Source organism: Podarcis erhardii (genome assembly GCF_964252035.2).
Source record: "Podarcis erhardii genome assembly, chromosome: 5".
Classification (NCBI taxonomy): Eukaryota; Metazoa; Chordata; class Lepidosauria; order Squamata; family Lacertidae; genus Podarcis; species Podarcis erhardii.
Genome location: NC_138509.1, coordinates 77,278,264 through 77,293,435, shown reverse-complemented (window position 1 = coordinate 77,293,435; position 15,172 = coordinate 77,278,264). Strand labels below are relative to the sequence as shown.

Below are 15,172 nucleotides of genomic sequence, written 5' to 3'. Positions count from 1 at the left end.
GAAGTGGGCATTTTTGTCTGGTTTTCTGCTGTTATGCTAGGTGTTTTGTGTTTTTATGTTGTGATCTTTGGATGAAGGGTGGTATATAAATTTATTAAATAATAGTAGTAACCTAGGACCTTCTCTCACACTCAGCTGTGGCCCTTTCCAAATCGGTGCTCCAACCTTCCTTTGCACGTTAAAGTGGAACATAGAAAGCTGCCTTATACCAAGACAGGCCATTGGTCCACCTAGTTCAGAATTGTCTGCACTGATTGGCTCTCCAGTATTTCAAGCAGCAAACCTTCCGAACCTGGATTGAACCTGGGAACTTCTTACTGCAAGGCTGCAGCAATGTTTTCCCGGGGGGGGGGGGCTTTTTATGAGGGGACAGCTTAAGCGAGAGAGAGGAAATGTGGAGCCAAACACACATACAGTTTAAGTGCTTGAACAAGAAGAGGGAAATTACAAAAAATATTATAACAATAGCGCTTTCAATCACTTCATATGCATCATCTAGTCGTAATCATTGCAACAGCCCTGCAAGGTAAGGTGATTCTTATCTCCCGTTATTGCAATTTGAGGAACTGAGGCTGAGAGACAGTGGGTTGCCTAAGGTCACCTCATGAATTCATGCACTCCTGCCAATGTGTTTGCACCACCTCGCATCTTCCAGTAAGCAACAGTGGCTTGGTGGCTCTGCCTCACCTGACAAGCGACTTCTGCTTGTCTCTGCATTCCTTGCCAAATCAATGTCACCCGCAAGTGTCTGCCCCACTCCCTGTCCAGCAAAGGAACTAGAGATCTGGCTCTGAGGGAGATATCTGGGGGTGTAGGTGTTTTGGGGTCATCAGAGTGGCCCCAAGACTGAGATGTCCCATTCATGAAGGACAGATTATTAATCTCGATGGTCTGTAGCTCGTACGCAATGGAGATTTGGTCAACCGTACACATACTTAGTTCGGCTTGTGCTCAGCAGGATTCAAGGGCCACCCTGCAATACTGGGAGGAATCAGAAGAGAGAGCTCTGCTGGGTACCACTTAAGGAGGTGAGCAATTGAAGTGTGTTGCTTTTCCATGTTTCCATGTTGAGTTTGATCATGTCACTGTTGAGTAACAACAGCCAAAACCCCGAGCAGTGTGCTTTTCTTCCAGATGATCGTGAAGATGACAAGAAGAAATCACGCTTCCTCCTTTTATTCTTCAGCATTAAATTAAAGTTTGGTTTAAAGTTTAGGTATAAGAGGGTGTGAATTGCAGAGGTGCCATGAAACAAGGACTGAAGGGCAGGGCAGTCTTTTGTATTTTAAGCCAAATCGCCTTCACAATATTATGTTCAAGGCTGAAATTCCTTTTGTTGTGGTTTTGCTTTGGGGGTAGAGCTGTTTCCCTTTTTCTCTCTTTCCTTAAGGTTACTTAAATGCATTTGCTCTCTTTTCCGGGGCTAGCATAACAACAAATGGATGGATTTTCTAGTCAGTTCAAAGATTAGGGTAATAATATGTTTGCACGGGTGGCATCATGAGTGGGATTTGTATAATGGGTTTAAACCACAGTTCCCTATATTGGCCGCTGGTCAATTCCTTCTGCCATTTTGCTTTTCCACTGCTTAGAAGCTGCGAGTGAGTGACAAAGATAACTCTTGAGCCTCAAAGACAACAAAGGAGCTTGGAGTTTGCTTTGAGACATAAATTAATTATTCAGCTTGCTTACACGTCTTATGTTGTGTCTACTGAAAAGGGAGGCGTTGGATACAGTTGCTGCTGATCAATCCGAAAAACTTTTGGGAAGATCAGTCTCAATGCAGACAGATAAGAGCTGGCTTTATGACCGCTACAAGAAAAGGCGTAAGTAACAGGCTTCTTGTGCTGACTATCTATCTATCTCTCACACACGTACACAGACACACACAAAATAGTAGCGAAAAAATCTCCACTGTAATTTCCATGCATAGAATTAACCATTTAGCTACATAAGAAACCGCCCCAAGCCTGATCTAATTATTTGCCCATGTAAACCTAGGTTGTCCTCTCTGACCAGCAGTGCCTCTCCAGGGTCTCAGAAAGGGGTCTTTCCCTCATCTCCTTTAAATCAGAGATGTTAGGGATTGAAACCAGAGCCTTTTGCTTGCAAAACATGTGATTATTCTGCTGCGATGTGTTATAGTTTGGGCTGCGTTTGGCAAAGGCTGTTCTATAGTTAGGCCAGATGTTATGTTTTTTTGTTTGTTTTCTTTGCAGACCCAAAGGAAGACAAGCTTCGTCCTGAGAATGGTAAATTGGTCCTCAGCACATCAATTTCTCCTTCATTTTGAGCCCTGCCTTGTTTTGTTTTGTTTTGTTTTGTTTTGTTTTGTTTTGTTTTGTTTTGTTTTGTTTTGTTTTGTTTTAGTCTTGTGCGACTCCACAGAGGGGATTGGGTGTGAAATCTAGGCGGTATAACCCCAGCTCAGCCGGTTCCCATATTCTCAACTCCAGAGAATATGGGAACCTTGCTATTCCTCAGTCTTAAATCATGGTCTGTAAAATGGGACTGTTAACAACCTGCTTTACGTTGCAAGGTGATGATCAATGATATGTGTATTGTGACACACTGAAGATGGAGGCGGACTTGTGTGCAATCCTACTGTTGCTTATTGCGAACAGGTTTTGCAGGCTTTTTATTGCTTCGAAAGCTTGCAAAACTGATCTGAAGAGTGGTGACGGGTCAAAAAAGGAAAGACAGAAAAATTTACATCACAGGAAATGATGCTACTCTCACTGTCTGTCTCCAGCCTCAGGCTGGATTTATGTCAGCACTTCTTGTCCTGTTTCTTCAGCATCTCGTTGTTCCAAAATATTCTTCGGTTGCCTTTTTTTGTGTGAATTTGTGGTTTTCCCTTGTGAATATCAGCACACAAATACTTGCAGCAGCTACTCTGGCCTGCGCTCGGAGGCATCTGTTTCCAAGTTTCCCATTTTAAATGGCAAGCTGTAGCCTTGACAGGTAGACAACCCAATCGATGGTTTAAACTGGCAAGCTCTTCTTCTTTTAACTTCTAGCAATGCTCCATTGCTGCTTATTTGCTGGGTAGAATCCAGATGCGCACATTCCCCACCCTGCCCAATTTTTCACAGTTTACTCTTCCACTCTTCCTTCAGCAATGGAACCGCATGGGCAGGCACTGGCTGTTCCTTTGAGCCTCCCTCTCTCTCTCCCCTCACCACGTTGTGGCTTTTATTCTATTCTGACCACTATATTTTTAACGCTGTGAGGCTGAGTGCTCCCCCACTGCACTCCTAAGGCACAGGGGCATTCTGCCTAAAAACAAAATCAGGCTTGTCTTTGGGCAGCCCACAGTAAGCAGACCAAAGCAATAACGGCATGGCAGCAGGCTGGTCTAGATAACGCATGCAAATCCATGGAAGTAACTAAGGCAAGGCTTTTTGCGGGGAGCTCAAAAAGCACCTGAATGGCCATGCAAAGAGGCCTACACCAGGCTTGATAGCACAGTATGTCTCCTTGAAACTAAGAGCCACTGAGCTCATGGGAATATCTGTTGAAAACCAGTCTTAAGACAGTTCTTTGCCAGCTTGAGGCAAAAGCATGTCAATTTTAGTTATTCCCCCCCCCCAATTTTTAAAAATTGATTTTCCAAATTTAAAACAAACACACAAAAAGAAAGGACATTACAATATTAGAAATAGAAACAAACATATAAACACCTAACTGTTAAAGGCCCAATTTAATTTACATTGTTAAGTGACTTCCTCAAATCTCTCCTAACTGAATTTCAATAAATCTCATTGTAACAGTTTTCCAATATCTACTTTTCAATAAAATTTACTTATTCAAATTTCTATCTTCCTTCCTTTTCATAATATTTTCAGTCCATAATGTTATAGAATTCAACATATTTTAATCCTAGGCCAATTTGGTACTTACAAGTGATTTTACTTATGTGATATTCGAATATCTAGCTAAATAGTCCTTAAATTTCTTCCACTCTTCTTGATGGTTCCTCTTCTTTTTGATCACGGATTCTTCCAGTCAGGTCGGCCAGCTCCAAAAAGTCCAACATCTTCACCTGCCATTCTTCCACTGTTGGTATTTCTAAAATCATGCCAATTTTAAGTGACGCCTTGCAGGCTCTGCAAGATCTGGCATGATTTCGGGCAAGAATTCACCCAAAATGGAGACGCTGTTGCCCAAAATTGGTGCTGCTGGCAGAGGCAGTGGTGCAAGCGGGACACCCATGGGCCTGAAGCAGCATCTTCACCTTGCCTAACGACCGGACTGGCTTTGCTTGCCAGTGTACATTCACCAACATGTGGAACTGGAGGACCAGTCTTTCTAAGGGCACTTCCAAGAGAGATGGTTTGGGTGTTGATGGTCTAGTGACATCATGCACAAACACAATGGAACATGTGCAATGTCTCTGGGAAAGGGGTATTCCCCCCCCCCACTCCAGAACATCTTGAGCTGCACAGCTGCCCCTGCCATCAGCCCATGTCCACTGGGCATATGGATGGGCACAAGCTGCGGCACCCTGCTCTTGGTGTACTGGGAAGGATTTGCACACGCCAGGAGTAGCCAGCATGGTGTCCTCCAGGTGCTTTGAACTGCAACTCACATCATCCCTCACCATTGGCCACACTGGCTGGGTATGATGGGAGCAGTAGTCTGAAACATGTTCAAGGTATCACAAGTGGGTGCCACAATTGGCTGTCGCTGGCCTGTTGCTACTTCAGCATCCCCAGTCCTAAATAAGCGATGTGGGTGTGTCCTTTGATTCAGACCTTAAAAGCAAGAACGGACCAATTTCCTAACCCATTCTCCTTGTGTATGTTTAGATATCTACGCCGTCTGGTACGAGGACCTCAGCTGCTTAGACATTTTGTGCGACACGGAGGTATTGGTCACTCGTGGCCTCTGCACATTTTGGTCAAAGCATCCTCCCAACTCAACGTCCCCACCGCCATCCCTTTCCCTTTCAGCCAAATCAAGGCTGATGCCATTCATCTTTGGGTGATCCTATGGGAACATTCTGGGCAACGGGGTTTGAGATTTGAAATGGAATTAATCTCTTGCATTGTACATTGTATTGTGTTTTTTTCTTTTTCTTTTAAGTTTCAAGAAGACTTCTTAAAGCTGTTTCAGGAATCTCTACGCACCCTTTCCAGCGTTGGTCCACCAACTATACTAGCGTATAGGCCAGAATCATCGAGAGAAGACATTCATTTTGAGGTGGTGTCTCTATCCATTCTGTGGTTTGTGCATGTAAGATAACCAGGGAGATGCGTGCGTAAAATAACACACAGGGAAATGTGTGATGCATTGCACACTTTTGTGCAAACCTACAGTGTAGTGCTTTTGAAGTGTCACCACTTAAGAATGCATGTGTTTGTGTGACTGAATGTCCCATTTCCTCTAAACACACACACACAGACACACACTTCTCTCTGATGTACTAACTTTCTGTAGGTAAAGGTAAAGGGACCCCTGACCATTAGGTCCAGTCGTGACCAACTCTGAGGTCGCGGTGCTCATCTCGCTTTATTGGCCGAGGGAGCCGGCGTACAGCTTCCGAGGTCATGTGGCGAGTATGACTAAGCCGCTTCTGGCGAACCAGAGCAGTGCATGGAAACGCCGTTTACCTTCCCACCGGAGTGGTACCTATTTATCTATTTGCACTCTGACGTGCTTTCGAACTGCTAGGTTGGCAGGAGCTGGGACCGAGCAACGGGAGCTCACCCTGTCGCTGGGATTCGAACTGCTGACCTTCTGATCAGCAAGTCCTAGGCTCTGTGGTTTAACCCACAGCACCACCTGCGTCCCTTTCTGTATGCATATTTTCTATATACTTTCTGTATGCATACTTCTGTATACTTCTGTATACTTTCTGTATTTATATTTCAATATGTGACCCCAAACCCCTGCCACCAGCACCTGCATCTCAGAAGGGGCTATACCACATACTTTTAAAAACATACTGATTTGCTTAGGTAAGTAGCCCAAGAAGAACGCCGCATAAAGACAAAATAAAATGGTAAGGAGCATTCAGAAGTGGAAGAGTTGAAACTATTTGGTGTCTAGAGGCAGGTGTACTCCAGAAACATATGTGGGGAAGCCTCATCCTGTGTCTAGATTGCCGTTTGTCACGCTTTCCAGGAAACAGATGGCTCTAAGATCCTTAAAGAAATTGGATCATTTACAGTTGCCTGTAATCCCTTGAGAAAGGGAAAGGGAAACAAGACTCTCCAAGCCATCCTTGATGTTAATCAAGATTAACAAATCTGGATTTGGGAGAGGAGACCAGGAAAGGAACAACATGTCATATAGTTCAGTGGTCTTGGTGTGTTACTGTTTGACACCACCTGTTCCAGTAAAAAATGAGAGCTGCAGGCAAGTTGAAGAGGTATATGGGTCTTTTTTTAGAAATCCTGCAAGGAGTTGAGGAAGCAAGCTCTGTTGAACTGATAGCAGAAATTAGATTATTGGATTGGGAAAAGGCACCCATTCTTTAAACCTTACGTTACTTTCCCTCTCTCCATTCAGCATTTTGCTAGCCAAATTTTACATTAGTCATTTTTTAATTTATTTTTAAAAGAGCATCCACATGAATTGCCTGAACACTGTAGTAAATTCTGATGAAATCCATTACAGAAACATCACCATTTCCAATTTACAGGGTGTGGGATGGGTAGGGAGAATAATAGTATTATCGCAAAAGCCAAAATCTACCAGGGTTGAATGACCTCCTTGCATCACCTCTTCTAGGGTGATCAATTGAGAATTCATTTAAGAAAAGCAATATTCTGAAATCCAACGGTTTGAGATTTTCCCCAGGAGCGGGAAAATTATAATCATTTATTGTTTTCATTACTTATTTGGTGGAGAGATGAATTAGTCATAATTATCTATAAGAAAGAAGCAGCTATGTTATTTCTGTATGCGGAATTGACTGATTCTGGCATTTTGTTTGCATAAAGTTTGTTCCACAGGTTCTTATTAAAAGGGCACAGTGCCTTATTGTCTAATGATGTACACAAGTTGCTGGTATGTACCGAATTTTGAAGTAATACTGATGGAACCTGCCAAGTTCCAGCTCTGCTTAATTTAGGCACACAAAGTTCTGCCTGACTTCAGTCAGGAGATGAATCTCACAACCTTGATATTGTATACAGGAATCTCAACTCTCTTTTTGCATTTTGCAGAGTGAGATGTTGCATGTTATGGACATTCAGGACGCAGTCCTGTGAAAGCTAAATACTTATAAATCTCACTGATTTCCATGAGAGTGAGCTAAGCACAGATTTCAACTCTCCCTTCAAAGTAATGGGACTTTTAGGAGTTATTAATGGTCATGCCAAGCTGCTCGCTAAAATAATATCTGCCAGCTAAATGCAAAAAATGTAGCCTCTGGGTTGTAGCCAAAATATGTATTTGCAATATTTTATTTAAATGCCTTAAAAGGAAGCGTTGTGAGAATAACAGGAAGGGGCATTCTTTTAAAGCCATCAGAGTTTGTCAGCTGTAGCCTGAGAATTTGCATGTTCAGCATTCATCCTGTTTCTGCATTTGAACCTGAGGGTGGCTGTGGTCAAAATGACTTGCTCTCCACTGTAAAAAAAAATATGAATATACTGCAGGGCCAAGGGAAGATATTCCCACCTGCTCTGCAGTCTTTTCACAGCACCTGGATGAAACTTGCAGGCAGCAGTTTGAGAACCTCTGCATTATGGGGATAGAGATCTGAGAAAAAGCTGGGAAGTAGGGATTAGTTGCTTAGCATGATAACTAGGTCATATCCTTCTTCGACAAACTTTCACCCTCCAGATTTTCTGGACTGCAACGCCCATCAACCCTATCATTTTAAATAAACTTTTTCATAATGCTTTTTTCCGCTTCAGAAACTTTTCACGATTCTGGGGACAAGCAACCAAAACAGGAGAGGACTGCACCCCAGTTCCCACCCTGGCCTAGCCCTGCAAGCCCTTCCTTCGTTCAGTTTCCTTTCCCTGCTCCTTTGTTCAGTAGATGCAGCCCTCAGTGCTGGTCACTGCGTGTTATGAGCAAATGCAATCCAGTAATTCTAATTTTCGATTTGGATTCATGGCCTCTATTTTATTAGGGATGGCATTCCCGACAACTTTAACATTGCCCCCTGCTGGTCGTTCGCTGTAGCGCTGCATTGAATTATTTCTGCTGCTGTTTATTCTTTCCTTGGAGCTTTGGAAAGCCAAGGGGCTGCCTGTTTTCTTACGCTGTTTACAGAAGGAGGCTTAAAATAAGCCTGTTCAGATTGGTTGCAGTGGCCTTTTAGCATGCCTTTGGGGACAATTCACGCCCAGGTACTACAAAAAACAACAACCCCGCAGTCCTTAACACAGGACCCTCCCCTCCATTTTCCTCATCTACTTAGTTTTGGATGAAAGTGAATGCTGTCAGGTGACTTGGAGGGCTTCAGTTTCACTTATTTACACTCTGAGAGGTTTAAAAAATACTTAATTCTGACCGAGAGCAGAGTCTTGCACATTGTTGTTGCTGCTATTCCATTTTCAGTGCATGCTTGCACCTTTAAAGCACGTTTGAAGCACATCCTTTCCCTCAAAAAATTCTAGGCACTGTAGTTACCGGGAATTGGAACTCTGGGAGGGAATAAACTACATGTATTTATTTTGCTTTAACTTTTGTGTTAAGAAGATACAGGGGCAGGATTTGTGTTTTACCAGATGCACTGCGATTTGTGCATCTGAGGCTTGACTATGACAAAATCATAGGTTTGTAATGACCAGCACCAGCATACCTCACTCGCCTCAAAGTTGGCAAAATGGCTAAAAACAGTTGCAAAAGAATCTGTTGCAAATGTAAACATTACATGTCGTGAGCTGGATCCAGAGCAGGCACGCCAACTCCAAGGAGTGGGGTGAATTCGGCCCTCTCAAAATCTGCTGGCACAGGGCTGGGCTCTGCGCTTGGCTTCCTCCAGATGATGCGATGTTGCATGTGCATTGTGTGCATGATGTCACACGTGTGCGACACATGCTGGGCCCATGACATCACATGTGAACACTGTGCACCAGGAACCACCTTCCCACCCCACCCCAAATATTGGGTGCAAGATGGCACCTCTGATCCAGAGTTACTCTCAGCAGAGTTCTGCTTGCTCTGGAGGAAGGAGATAGGATTGTTGATTGATCCTCCCCCTCCCGCCCCTTGCCCCTCATGCTGCTTGGGGGGGGACGTGACCTTTAACCCTTTGCAGCAGCTTGCCAGGTAGCACAGGGGGCTGCACAGGGAAAGAGAAATTGGCTAAAACAGTTCCCCCATCCCTTCTCCAGTGGGGAAGTTTTTAATGTTTGATGTTTTATAGTGTTTTTAATATTCTGTTGGGAGCCTCCCAGAGTGACTGGGGAAATGGGGAAAGTATATTATTATTATTATTATTATTATTATTATTATTATTATTATTACCTCCACAGGATCTGTGCCTTACATGAATGGAAAGAGCCCTTTTGTCCATGGAATGACCGTGGATCAGATGCAATAAAACAGACAACAGGATTGAAATAGTTGCAAAATAAGATTACAAGAATGGGAGCATTTCTCCATTAAGCAAATCTAAAATGGGGACATTTGGTGTGACATCCTCCCCCCCCCAAAAAAAAACACACACTGGAAAGGGCTTGGAGACATTTCAGCCGCCTTTACCATGGGCTAGAGCACTTTTCAGCTTTCTTTATTAACATAGGCTAGATCCCTTTTCAGCCTAGCTGATTAAAAAATTACAAGCCTAATATTGAACTTTCCCGCAAGGTGATTGTTTGTCATCACTAACATCTTCAAAATGTTCCATTTCCTCTCTGCAGTTGGAAAAACACTATGGAGATATTTGTGAGTTCTGTGGCAGCCCACTGAGAAATTATCCGTCATTTGAAAGTCTAGAACAAATAGCAGAATATGGAAACGTAAGTAATGGGGAAATCATTCTAATGGCGTCGCTACAAAGTCAAGGGCGATGTGGCCGCGAGATAACTGTAGGATCTTGCCTTCCAGCTTTTCTGTTGCCAGCAGTGCAGAGATCTTCACGAGTTCATTGTCAATGAGAAAAAGCGCTATGCGAAGGAAGGAGTTCAGCTGATTGATATCACCACTAAGCAGGTCGAAGGAACTGCGGAAGAGAGGAAAAAAGCCAGAGAAAGAGCTCGCCAAAGGTATTGTCAGCCGGCTGGTGTACATGCTATTTTCAGGAACAATTTTGGTATCATTTGGGAGCAAGCCAGCATTTCTGAAGTGTTTTGCAAGAAAGAGCAGGGTAATGATTACAGTGGTACCTTGGTTCTCAAACGGCTTGGCTCCCAAACAAATTGGCTCCCGAACACCGCAAACCCGGAAGTAAGTTTGCGAACATTTTTCAGAAGCCGAATGTCCGACATGGCTTCCGCGGCTTCTGATTGAGTGCAGCCTTGAGCTGCACCTTGGTTTTTGAACGGTTTTGGGAGTCGAACAGACTCCCAGAATGGATTAAGTTCAAGAACCAAGGTACCACTGTATATTGAGTTTTGAGCTTTCCTGCTATTTCTGGAGGTCTGGCCCTGATTCATAGGCTTTAGCCAATTGTTACGCACAAACATGTGCAGCCAAACTCTCTGTTATAGAAAAAGACATCACTGAGCAAGGCCAGGGTAATCTGCAGCAGAGGAGCATCTCTTCTGTTTCAGTGGCTAAAAGATCAGCTAGTCACCTTGCCAGCCCTCCAAGAGCATCTGGAATTCAACGTTTAAGAAATTTGGGGTTCATGCCATGTACGTTTTGATTTTGCAGGTTGAAGGAGAAACAAATGGCCCAACAGGCTGTCCACCTCCCGAGAGAGAAAGCAGAGAGAGAAAAGGACGTCTCTCCAACTCATGTCTTTGACTGTGAGTTCTAATTTTTCTGCAAATTATTATGGACAGTACTCATTAGTGGGTGAAACCGCGAGAATGGCTCTTATATAGCAGAGATTGAAAACTGGCACATATTCACTCTTACACTAGAATATTGCCCTGTCCCCTGCCAGATGATGACATTTGTAGTCCAACAACATCTGGAAGGTCAGAGTTACCCATCCCTGGATTAAATGGTCTCTTGGGTCAGATCTAGCATGTTCCTACTACTACTACTACTACTACTACTAATAATAATAATAATTTATACCCCGCCCATCTGGCTGGGTTTCCCCAGCCACTCTGGGAAGCTTCCAACAAAACACTAAAATACAATAACCTATTAAACATTAAATGCTTCCCTAAACAGGGCTGCCTTCAGATGTCTTCTAAAAGTTTGGCAGTTATTTTTCTCTTTGACACCTGGTGGGAGGGCGTTCCATAGGGCGGGTGCCACTACCGAGAAGGCCCTCTGCCTGTTTCCCTGTAACTTGGCTTCTCGCAGTGAGGGAACCGCCAGAAGGCCCTCGGTGCTGGACCTCAGTGTCCAGGCAGAACAATGGAGGTGGAGACGCTCCTTCAGGTATACTGGACTGAGGCAGTTTAGGGCTTTAAAGGTCAGCACCAACACTGAATTGTGCTCGGAAATGTACTGGGAGCCAGTGTAGGTCTTTCAAGACCAATGTGATATGGTCTCGGCGGCCGCTCCCAGTCACCAGTCTAGCTGCCGCATTCTGGATTAGTTGTAGGTCACCAACACACCTAGATAAGAGATGTGCATAGTATTTTTTTTTAACTCTCTGTTTTATTGTTTCAGGTTAGTAAACAGGTTCATTTAAGACTCTTAATATAAACATACGTCGTAATTTTTAACTTGGCTGCTAATCCAATTTGTGTTGCTGCTGTGTTTTGCTATAATTTCTTTATTCGTTTTTAACTCCATTATAGTGGTTTTTAATTTTATATTGGGAGCCGCACTAATAATTTGTATTGAAGAGCAAGCTATTAAAAACCCAAATGAAACAAAATAAATCTGAACTAAATTGAAATTGTTTTTTGTTCTACCAAGTTTATTGAATAACCTTTATTGAACAACATTCTGTGCTGCTTCATGTTCCCTAGATACTCGGCAACTCAGCACCATTTCCTACTGCCTGTCCCAATACAGACCTTCTATAACAGGCTGGACAAAGATGCCTCTCCAGGGAATTAAATTCCGAAGTCCCACGAGCCAAGATGCTAGCTACAGCATCTCTAGCTGTGATTTCACTATTGCAGGTGGAAAGGTAAGCACCTGGATTTTCCTGCGCTGGAACCCCATTAATGGACCTGCTTCTTCTTCTAGGATAAAAACATTCATAGGACAGAGCATTCTGCATTTGACTATGGCAACAGCTGCACCACACATTTAAAGCACCATAATACCACTTTTTTAGGGATGCGGGTGGCGCTAGGGACATGGGTGGCACTGTGGGTTAAACCACTGATCCTAGGACTTGCAGATCAGAAGGTCAGCGGTTCAAATCCCTGTGACGGGGTGAGCTCCCGATGCTCGGTCCCTGCTCCTGCCAACCTAGCAGTTTGAAAGGATGTCAAAGTGCAAGGAGATAAATAGCTACCACTCCAGTGGGAAGGTAAATGGCGTTTCCATGCGCTGCTCTGGTTCGCCAGAAGTGGCTTAGTCATGCTGGCCACATGACCTGGAAGCTGTACGCCGGCTCCCTCAGCCAATAAAGTGAGATGAGTGCCGCAACCCCAGAGCCGGCCATGACTGGACCTAATGGTCAGGGGTCCCTTTATCTTTACCTTTAATACCACTTTAAAAGTCATGGCTCCCCACCCCCACATCCTGGAGACTGTCCTTTGTTAAGGATGATGAGAGTTCTTAGGAGACCTCTGTTTCCCTCCCAGACAATTCCCAGAGTGATTTAACCACCAGTCCCTCTTCCTATGGAACTCTGGGATTTGTAGTGCTATCAGGGGTGCTGGAGCAGCAGACTTCCTGTATTTGCAGAGGGTTGGGTTTGAAGCCACTTTCCAACTGTAGGTTTCCAGCTTTTGTATGGGCAGGGATTGGTTTTGGAATGGACTTTAGCTGCTGACAGAATGCAGGCTTGAATGTTTGCCTATGTAACATCCAACCTGGTTGCCACGGAGGACAGGCCTGTGACCGCTTGACTCTGGTGCCTCCATTCCCAGAACTGTCAACTATTAACCGTCACTTGGCTACAGGATCGCAGAGCTGGGAGGCAGCAGGTGTGACTAGAAACTCATCAACTCGTAGAAGGAGAAAACTGGGAAGGGACAATTCAGTCAGGCAGCGTAGCTTTTTGTTACCTAATCCCACCACCCTTTTTGCATAGTGACCTTTTTCTTCTTCTTCTTCTTGCCTTTTGTATACCAATTCTCCTGAAAACAAAATATCGTTTTAAAGTACGTGTCTTGTTTTCCTCTTGTGTGCAGTTGCTGAAAAACCAGTTCTTCCAGCAATACTACAAAAATGGTGTGAAGTTTCTTACCATGTTTCCAGATGGTAGTGCACAAATATTGTATCCTTTTTGTGGTTTTGGTTTTTTTTCTACTTGTGGCGATATCTGAGGCACATCTTTACAGTACTGAGGGTATAATTCAGCCAAAGCTAAACATATTTTAAGTCCCATCAATTTCATTGGGAAAAGGTTAAGAACTCAACTCAAATTCAACTATGTGTGTAACTTTACCTCACCTTTTAATCACCCTGTCATGGTCACAGTCAATATTGTGGTAAAGAGGATTTTTTTTTTCCTATTTCTATCTATGCTTATACGTGAGGAGCAGATTCCCGTCCTCCTTAGTAATATTGCGAATGTTGGACTAAGGAATTAGTGCTTTGCAAAGCTATAAGGAAGTGATCTTTGTGCCTGCAAATGTCAGGGCTGCTATACGGCTTTGTTTCCCATCAGTGCATGTCCCATAACTTCCCCCTGAAATCCTCTAACTTTTTATACCACAACTGTTACGGGGTGCTTTTGTCCCGCTTTGCTTGGGCTGTAGTGCGAGAGTAACGCCCCCGCTGATGGCAGTAATGCAATACCGCTGGAGAAATATTACAAAGCTAATAAAACAGAATATGTGGATGTTCCAGTATAAATCCACCGCTATTACTGTATCAGTGACGCATTGCAGAATGCACCTGCGGAAAATCACCGGTCTGGAGGGGTCCCAAGTGTTCACATGCTGGGACTTGGAAAAGAGCAGCTATTACAGGTTATTAGTAAGCTATTAACTATGCAATCCTAAAGCCATCAAGGGCAGTGGTTCTCAAAGGGTGTGGTGCACCCCTGGCACTGGTGTGGCAAGAAGATTCAAGGACAATCAAAGAAACATTTAAATATTTCAGTGCAGTGCAGTATACTATAGTATCAAAATAATGTTTTTATTTCCAGAATATGGATAGATATTCAAGAGCACTGCTTATTCTTCTACAGTTCTCCAGAATCTATTGTCAACAAGGATTTTCAACTAATATGAAAGATCGGAAAAGAGAAAGACTTCGTGTTGATGAGATGAGAGTTTGTTTGTCTGTCTGAGATTAGGCCTAAGAAGCAAGCTCATACTTCTCACTGAGTTTGTATACCTACTTAATGTAAAAGGCTTGCTTATAATTATATTTGGGGAACGACCCATGTTCTTATGTAGCTGCATCCTTTTATACTTTCTGGACGTCCCATGATCATATTATAAAGAAGTTGTGTTCTGTGTTATAAATCAGGCACCACAAAGAGTCGGGTTTTTTGTTGTTATGCAATGTATTTCTTATCAGTTAGAAAGGAGCGAGCAAATTTTTATTCTGAAAGTGTTGCCCAGAGAAAAAAGTTGGAGAATTCTGCACTAGGAGTAAGCCACACCGAATTCAGTGGAATATAACTTCTCAGTAGGTGTGTATAGTGTTAAGAGATGCGGGTGGCGCTGTGGGTTAAACCACAGAGCCTAGGACTTGCCGATCAGAAGGTCGGCATTCGAATCCCCGCAACGGGATGAGCTCCCGTTGCTCGGTCCCTGCTCCTGCCAACCTAGCAGTTCGAAAGCACATCAAAGTGCAAGTAGATAAATAGGTACCGCTCCGGCGGGAACGTAAACGGCGTTTCTGTGCGCTGCTCTGGTTCGCCAGAAGCAGCTTAGTCATGCTGGCCACATGACCCGGAAGCTGTACACCGGCTCCCTCGGCCAATAAAGCGAGATGAGCACTGCAACCCCAGAGTCGGTCATGACTGGACCTAATGGTCAGGGGTCCCTTTACCTTTACA

General features: G+C 43.8%; 1 protein-coding gene and 1 long non-coding RNA gene across 5 annotated transcripts in view; both read left to right on the top strand.

Moving 5' to 3' along the window:
* The window catches only part of ERICH6 (glutamate rich 6), a 31,010-nt gene that overhangs the window by 11,421 nt on the left and 4,417 nt on the right, over positions 1-15,172 (top strand). For 3 of the 4 annotated variants that reach the window (XM_081862466.1, XM_081862463.1, XM_081862465.1), the window contains 10 exons: positions 956-1,028; positions 1,720-1,826; positions 2,220-2,252; positions 4,812-4,870; positions 5,089-5,205; positions 9,831-9,929; positions 10,018-10,175; positions 10,786-10,880; positions 12,009-12,172; positions 13,350-13,435. In XM_081862466.1, coding sequence (XP_081718592.1) covers positions 956-1,028; positions 1,720-1,826; positions 2,220-2,252; positions 4,812-4,870; positions 5,089-5,205; positions 9,831-9,929; positions 10,018-10,175; positions 10,786-10,880; positions 12,009-12,172; positions 13,350-13,435 — 991 coding nt within the window. The remainder of the gene's footprint in view (positions 1-955; positions 1,029-1,719; positions 1,827-2,219; positions 2,253-4,811; positions 4,871-5,088; positions 5,206-9,830; positions 9,930-10,017; positions 10,176-10,785; positions 10,881-12,008; positions 12,173-13,349; positions 13,436-15,172) is intronic. The other variant, XM_081862464.1, reaches the window with a different exon arrangement.
* Positions 13,442-14,647, top strand: LOC309342451. Its single transcript, XR_014156828.1, has 2 exons — positions 13,442-14,132; positions 14,312-14,647. It is a non-coding gene; the product is annotated as an uncharacterized lncRNA (long non-coding RNA).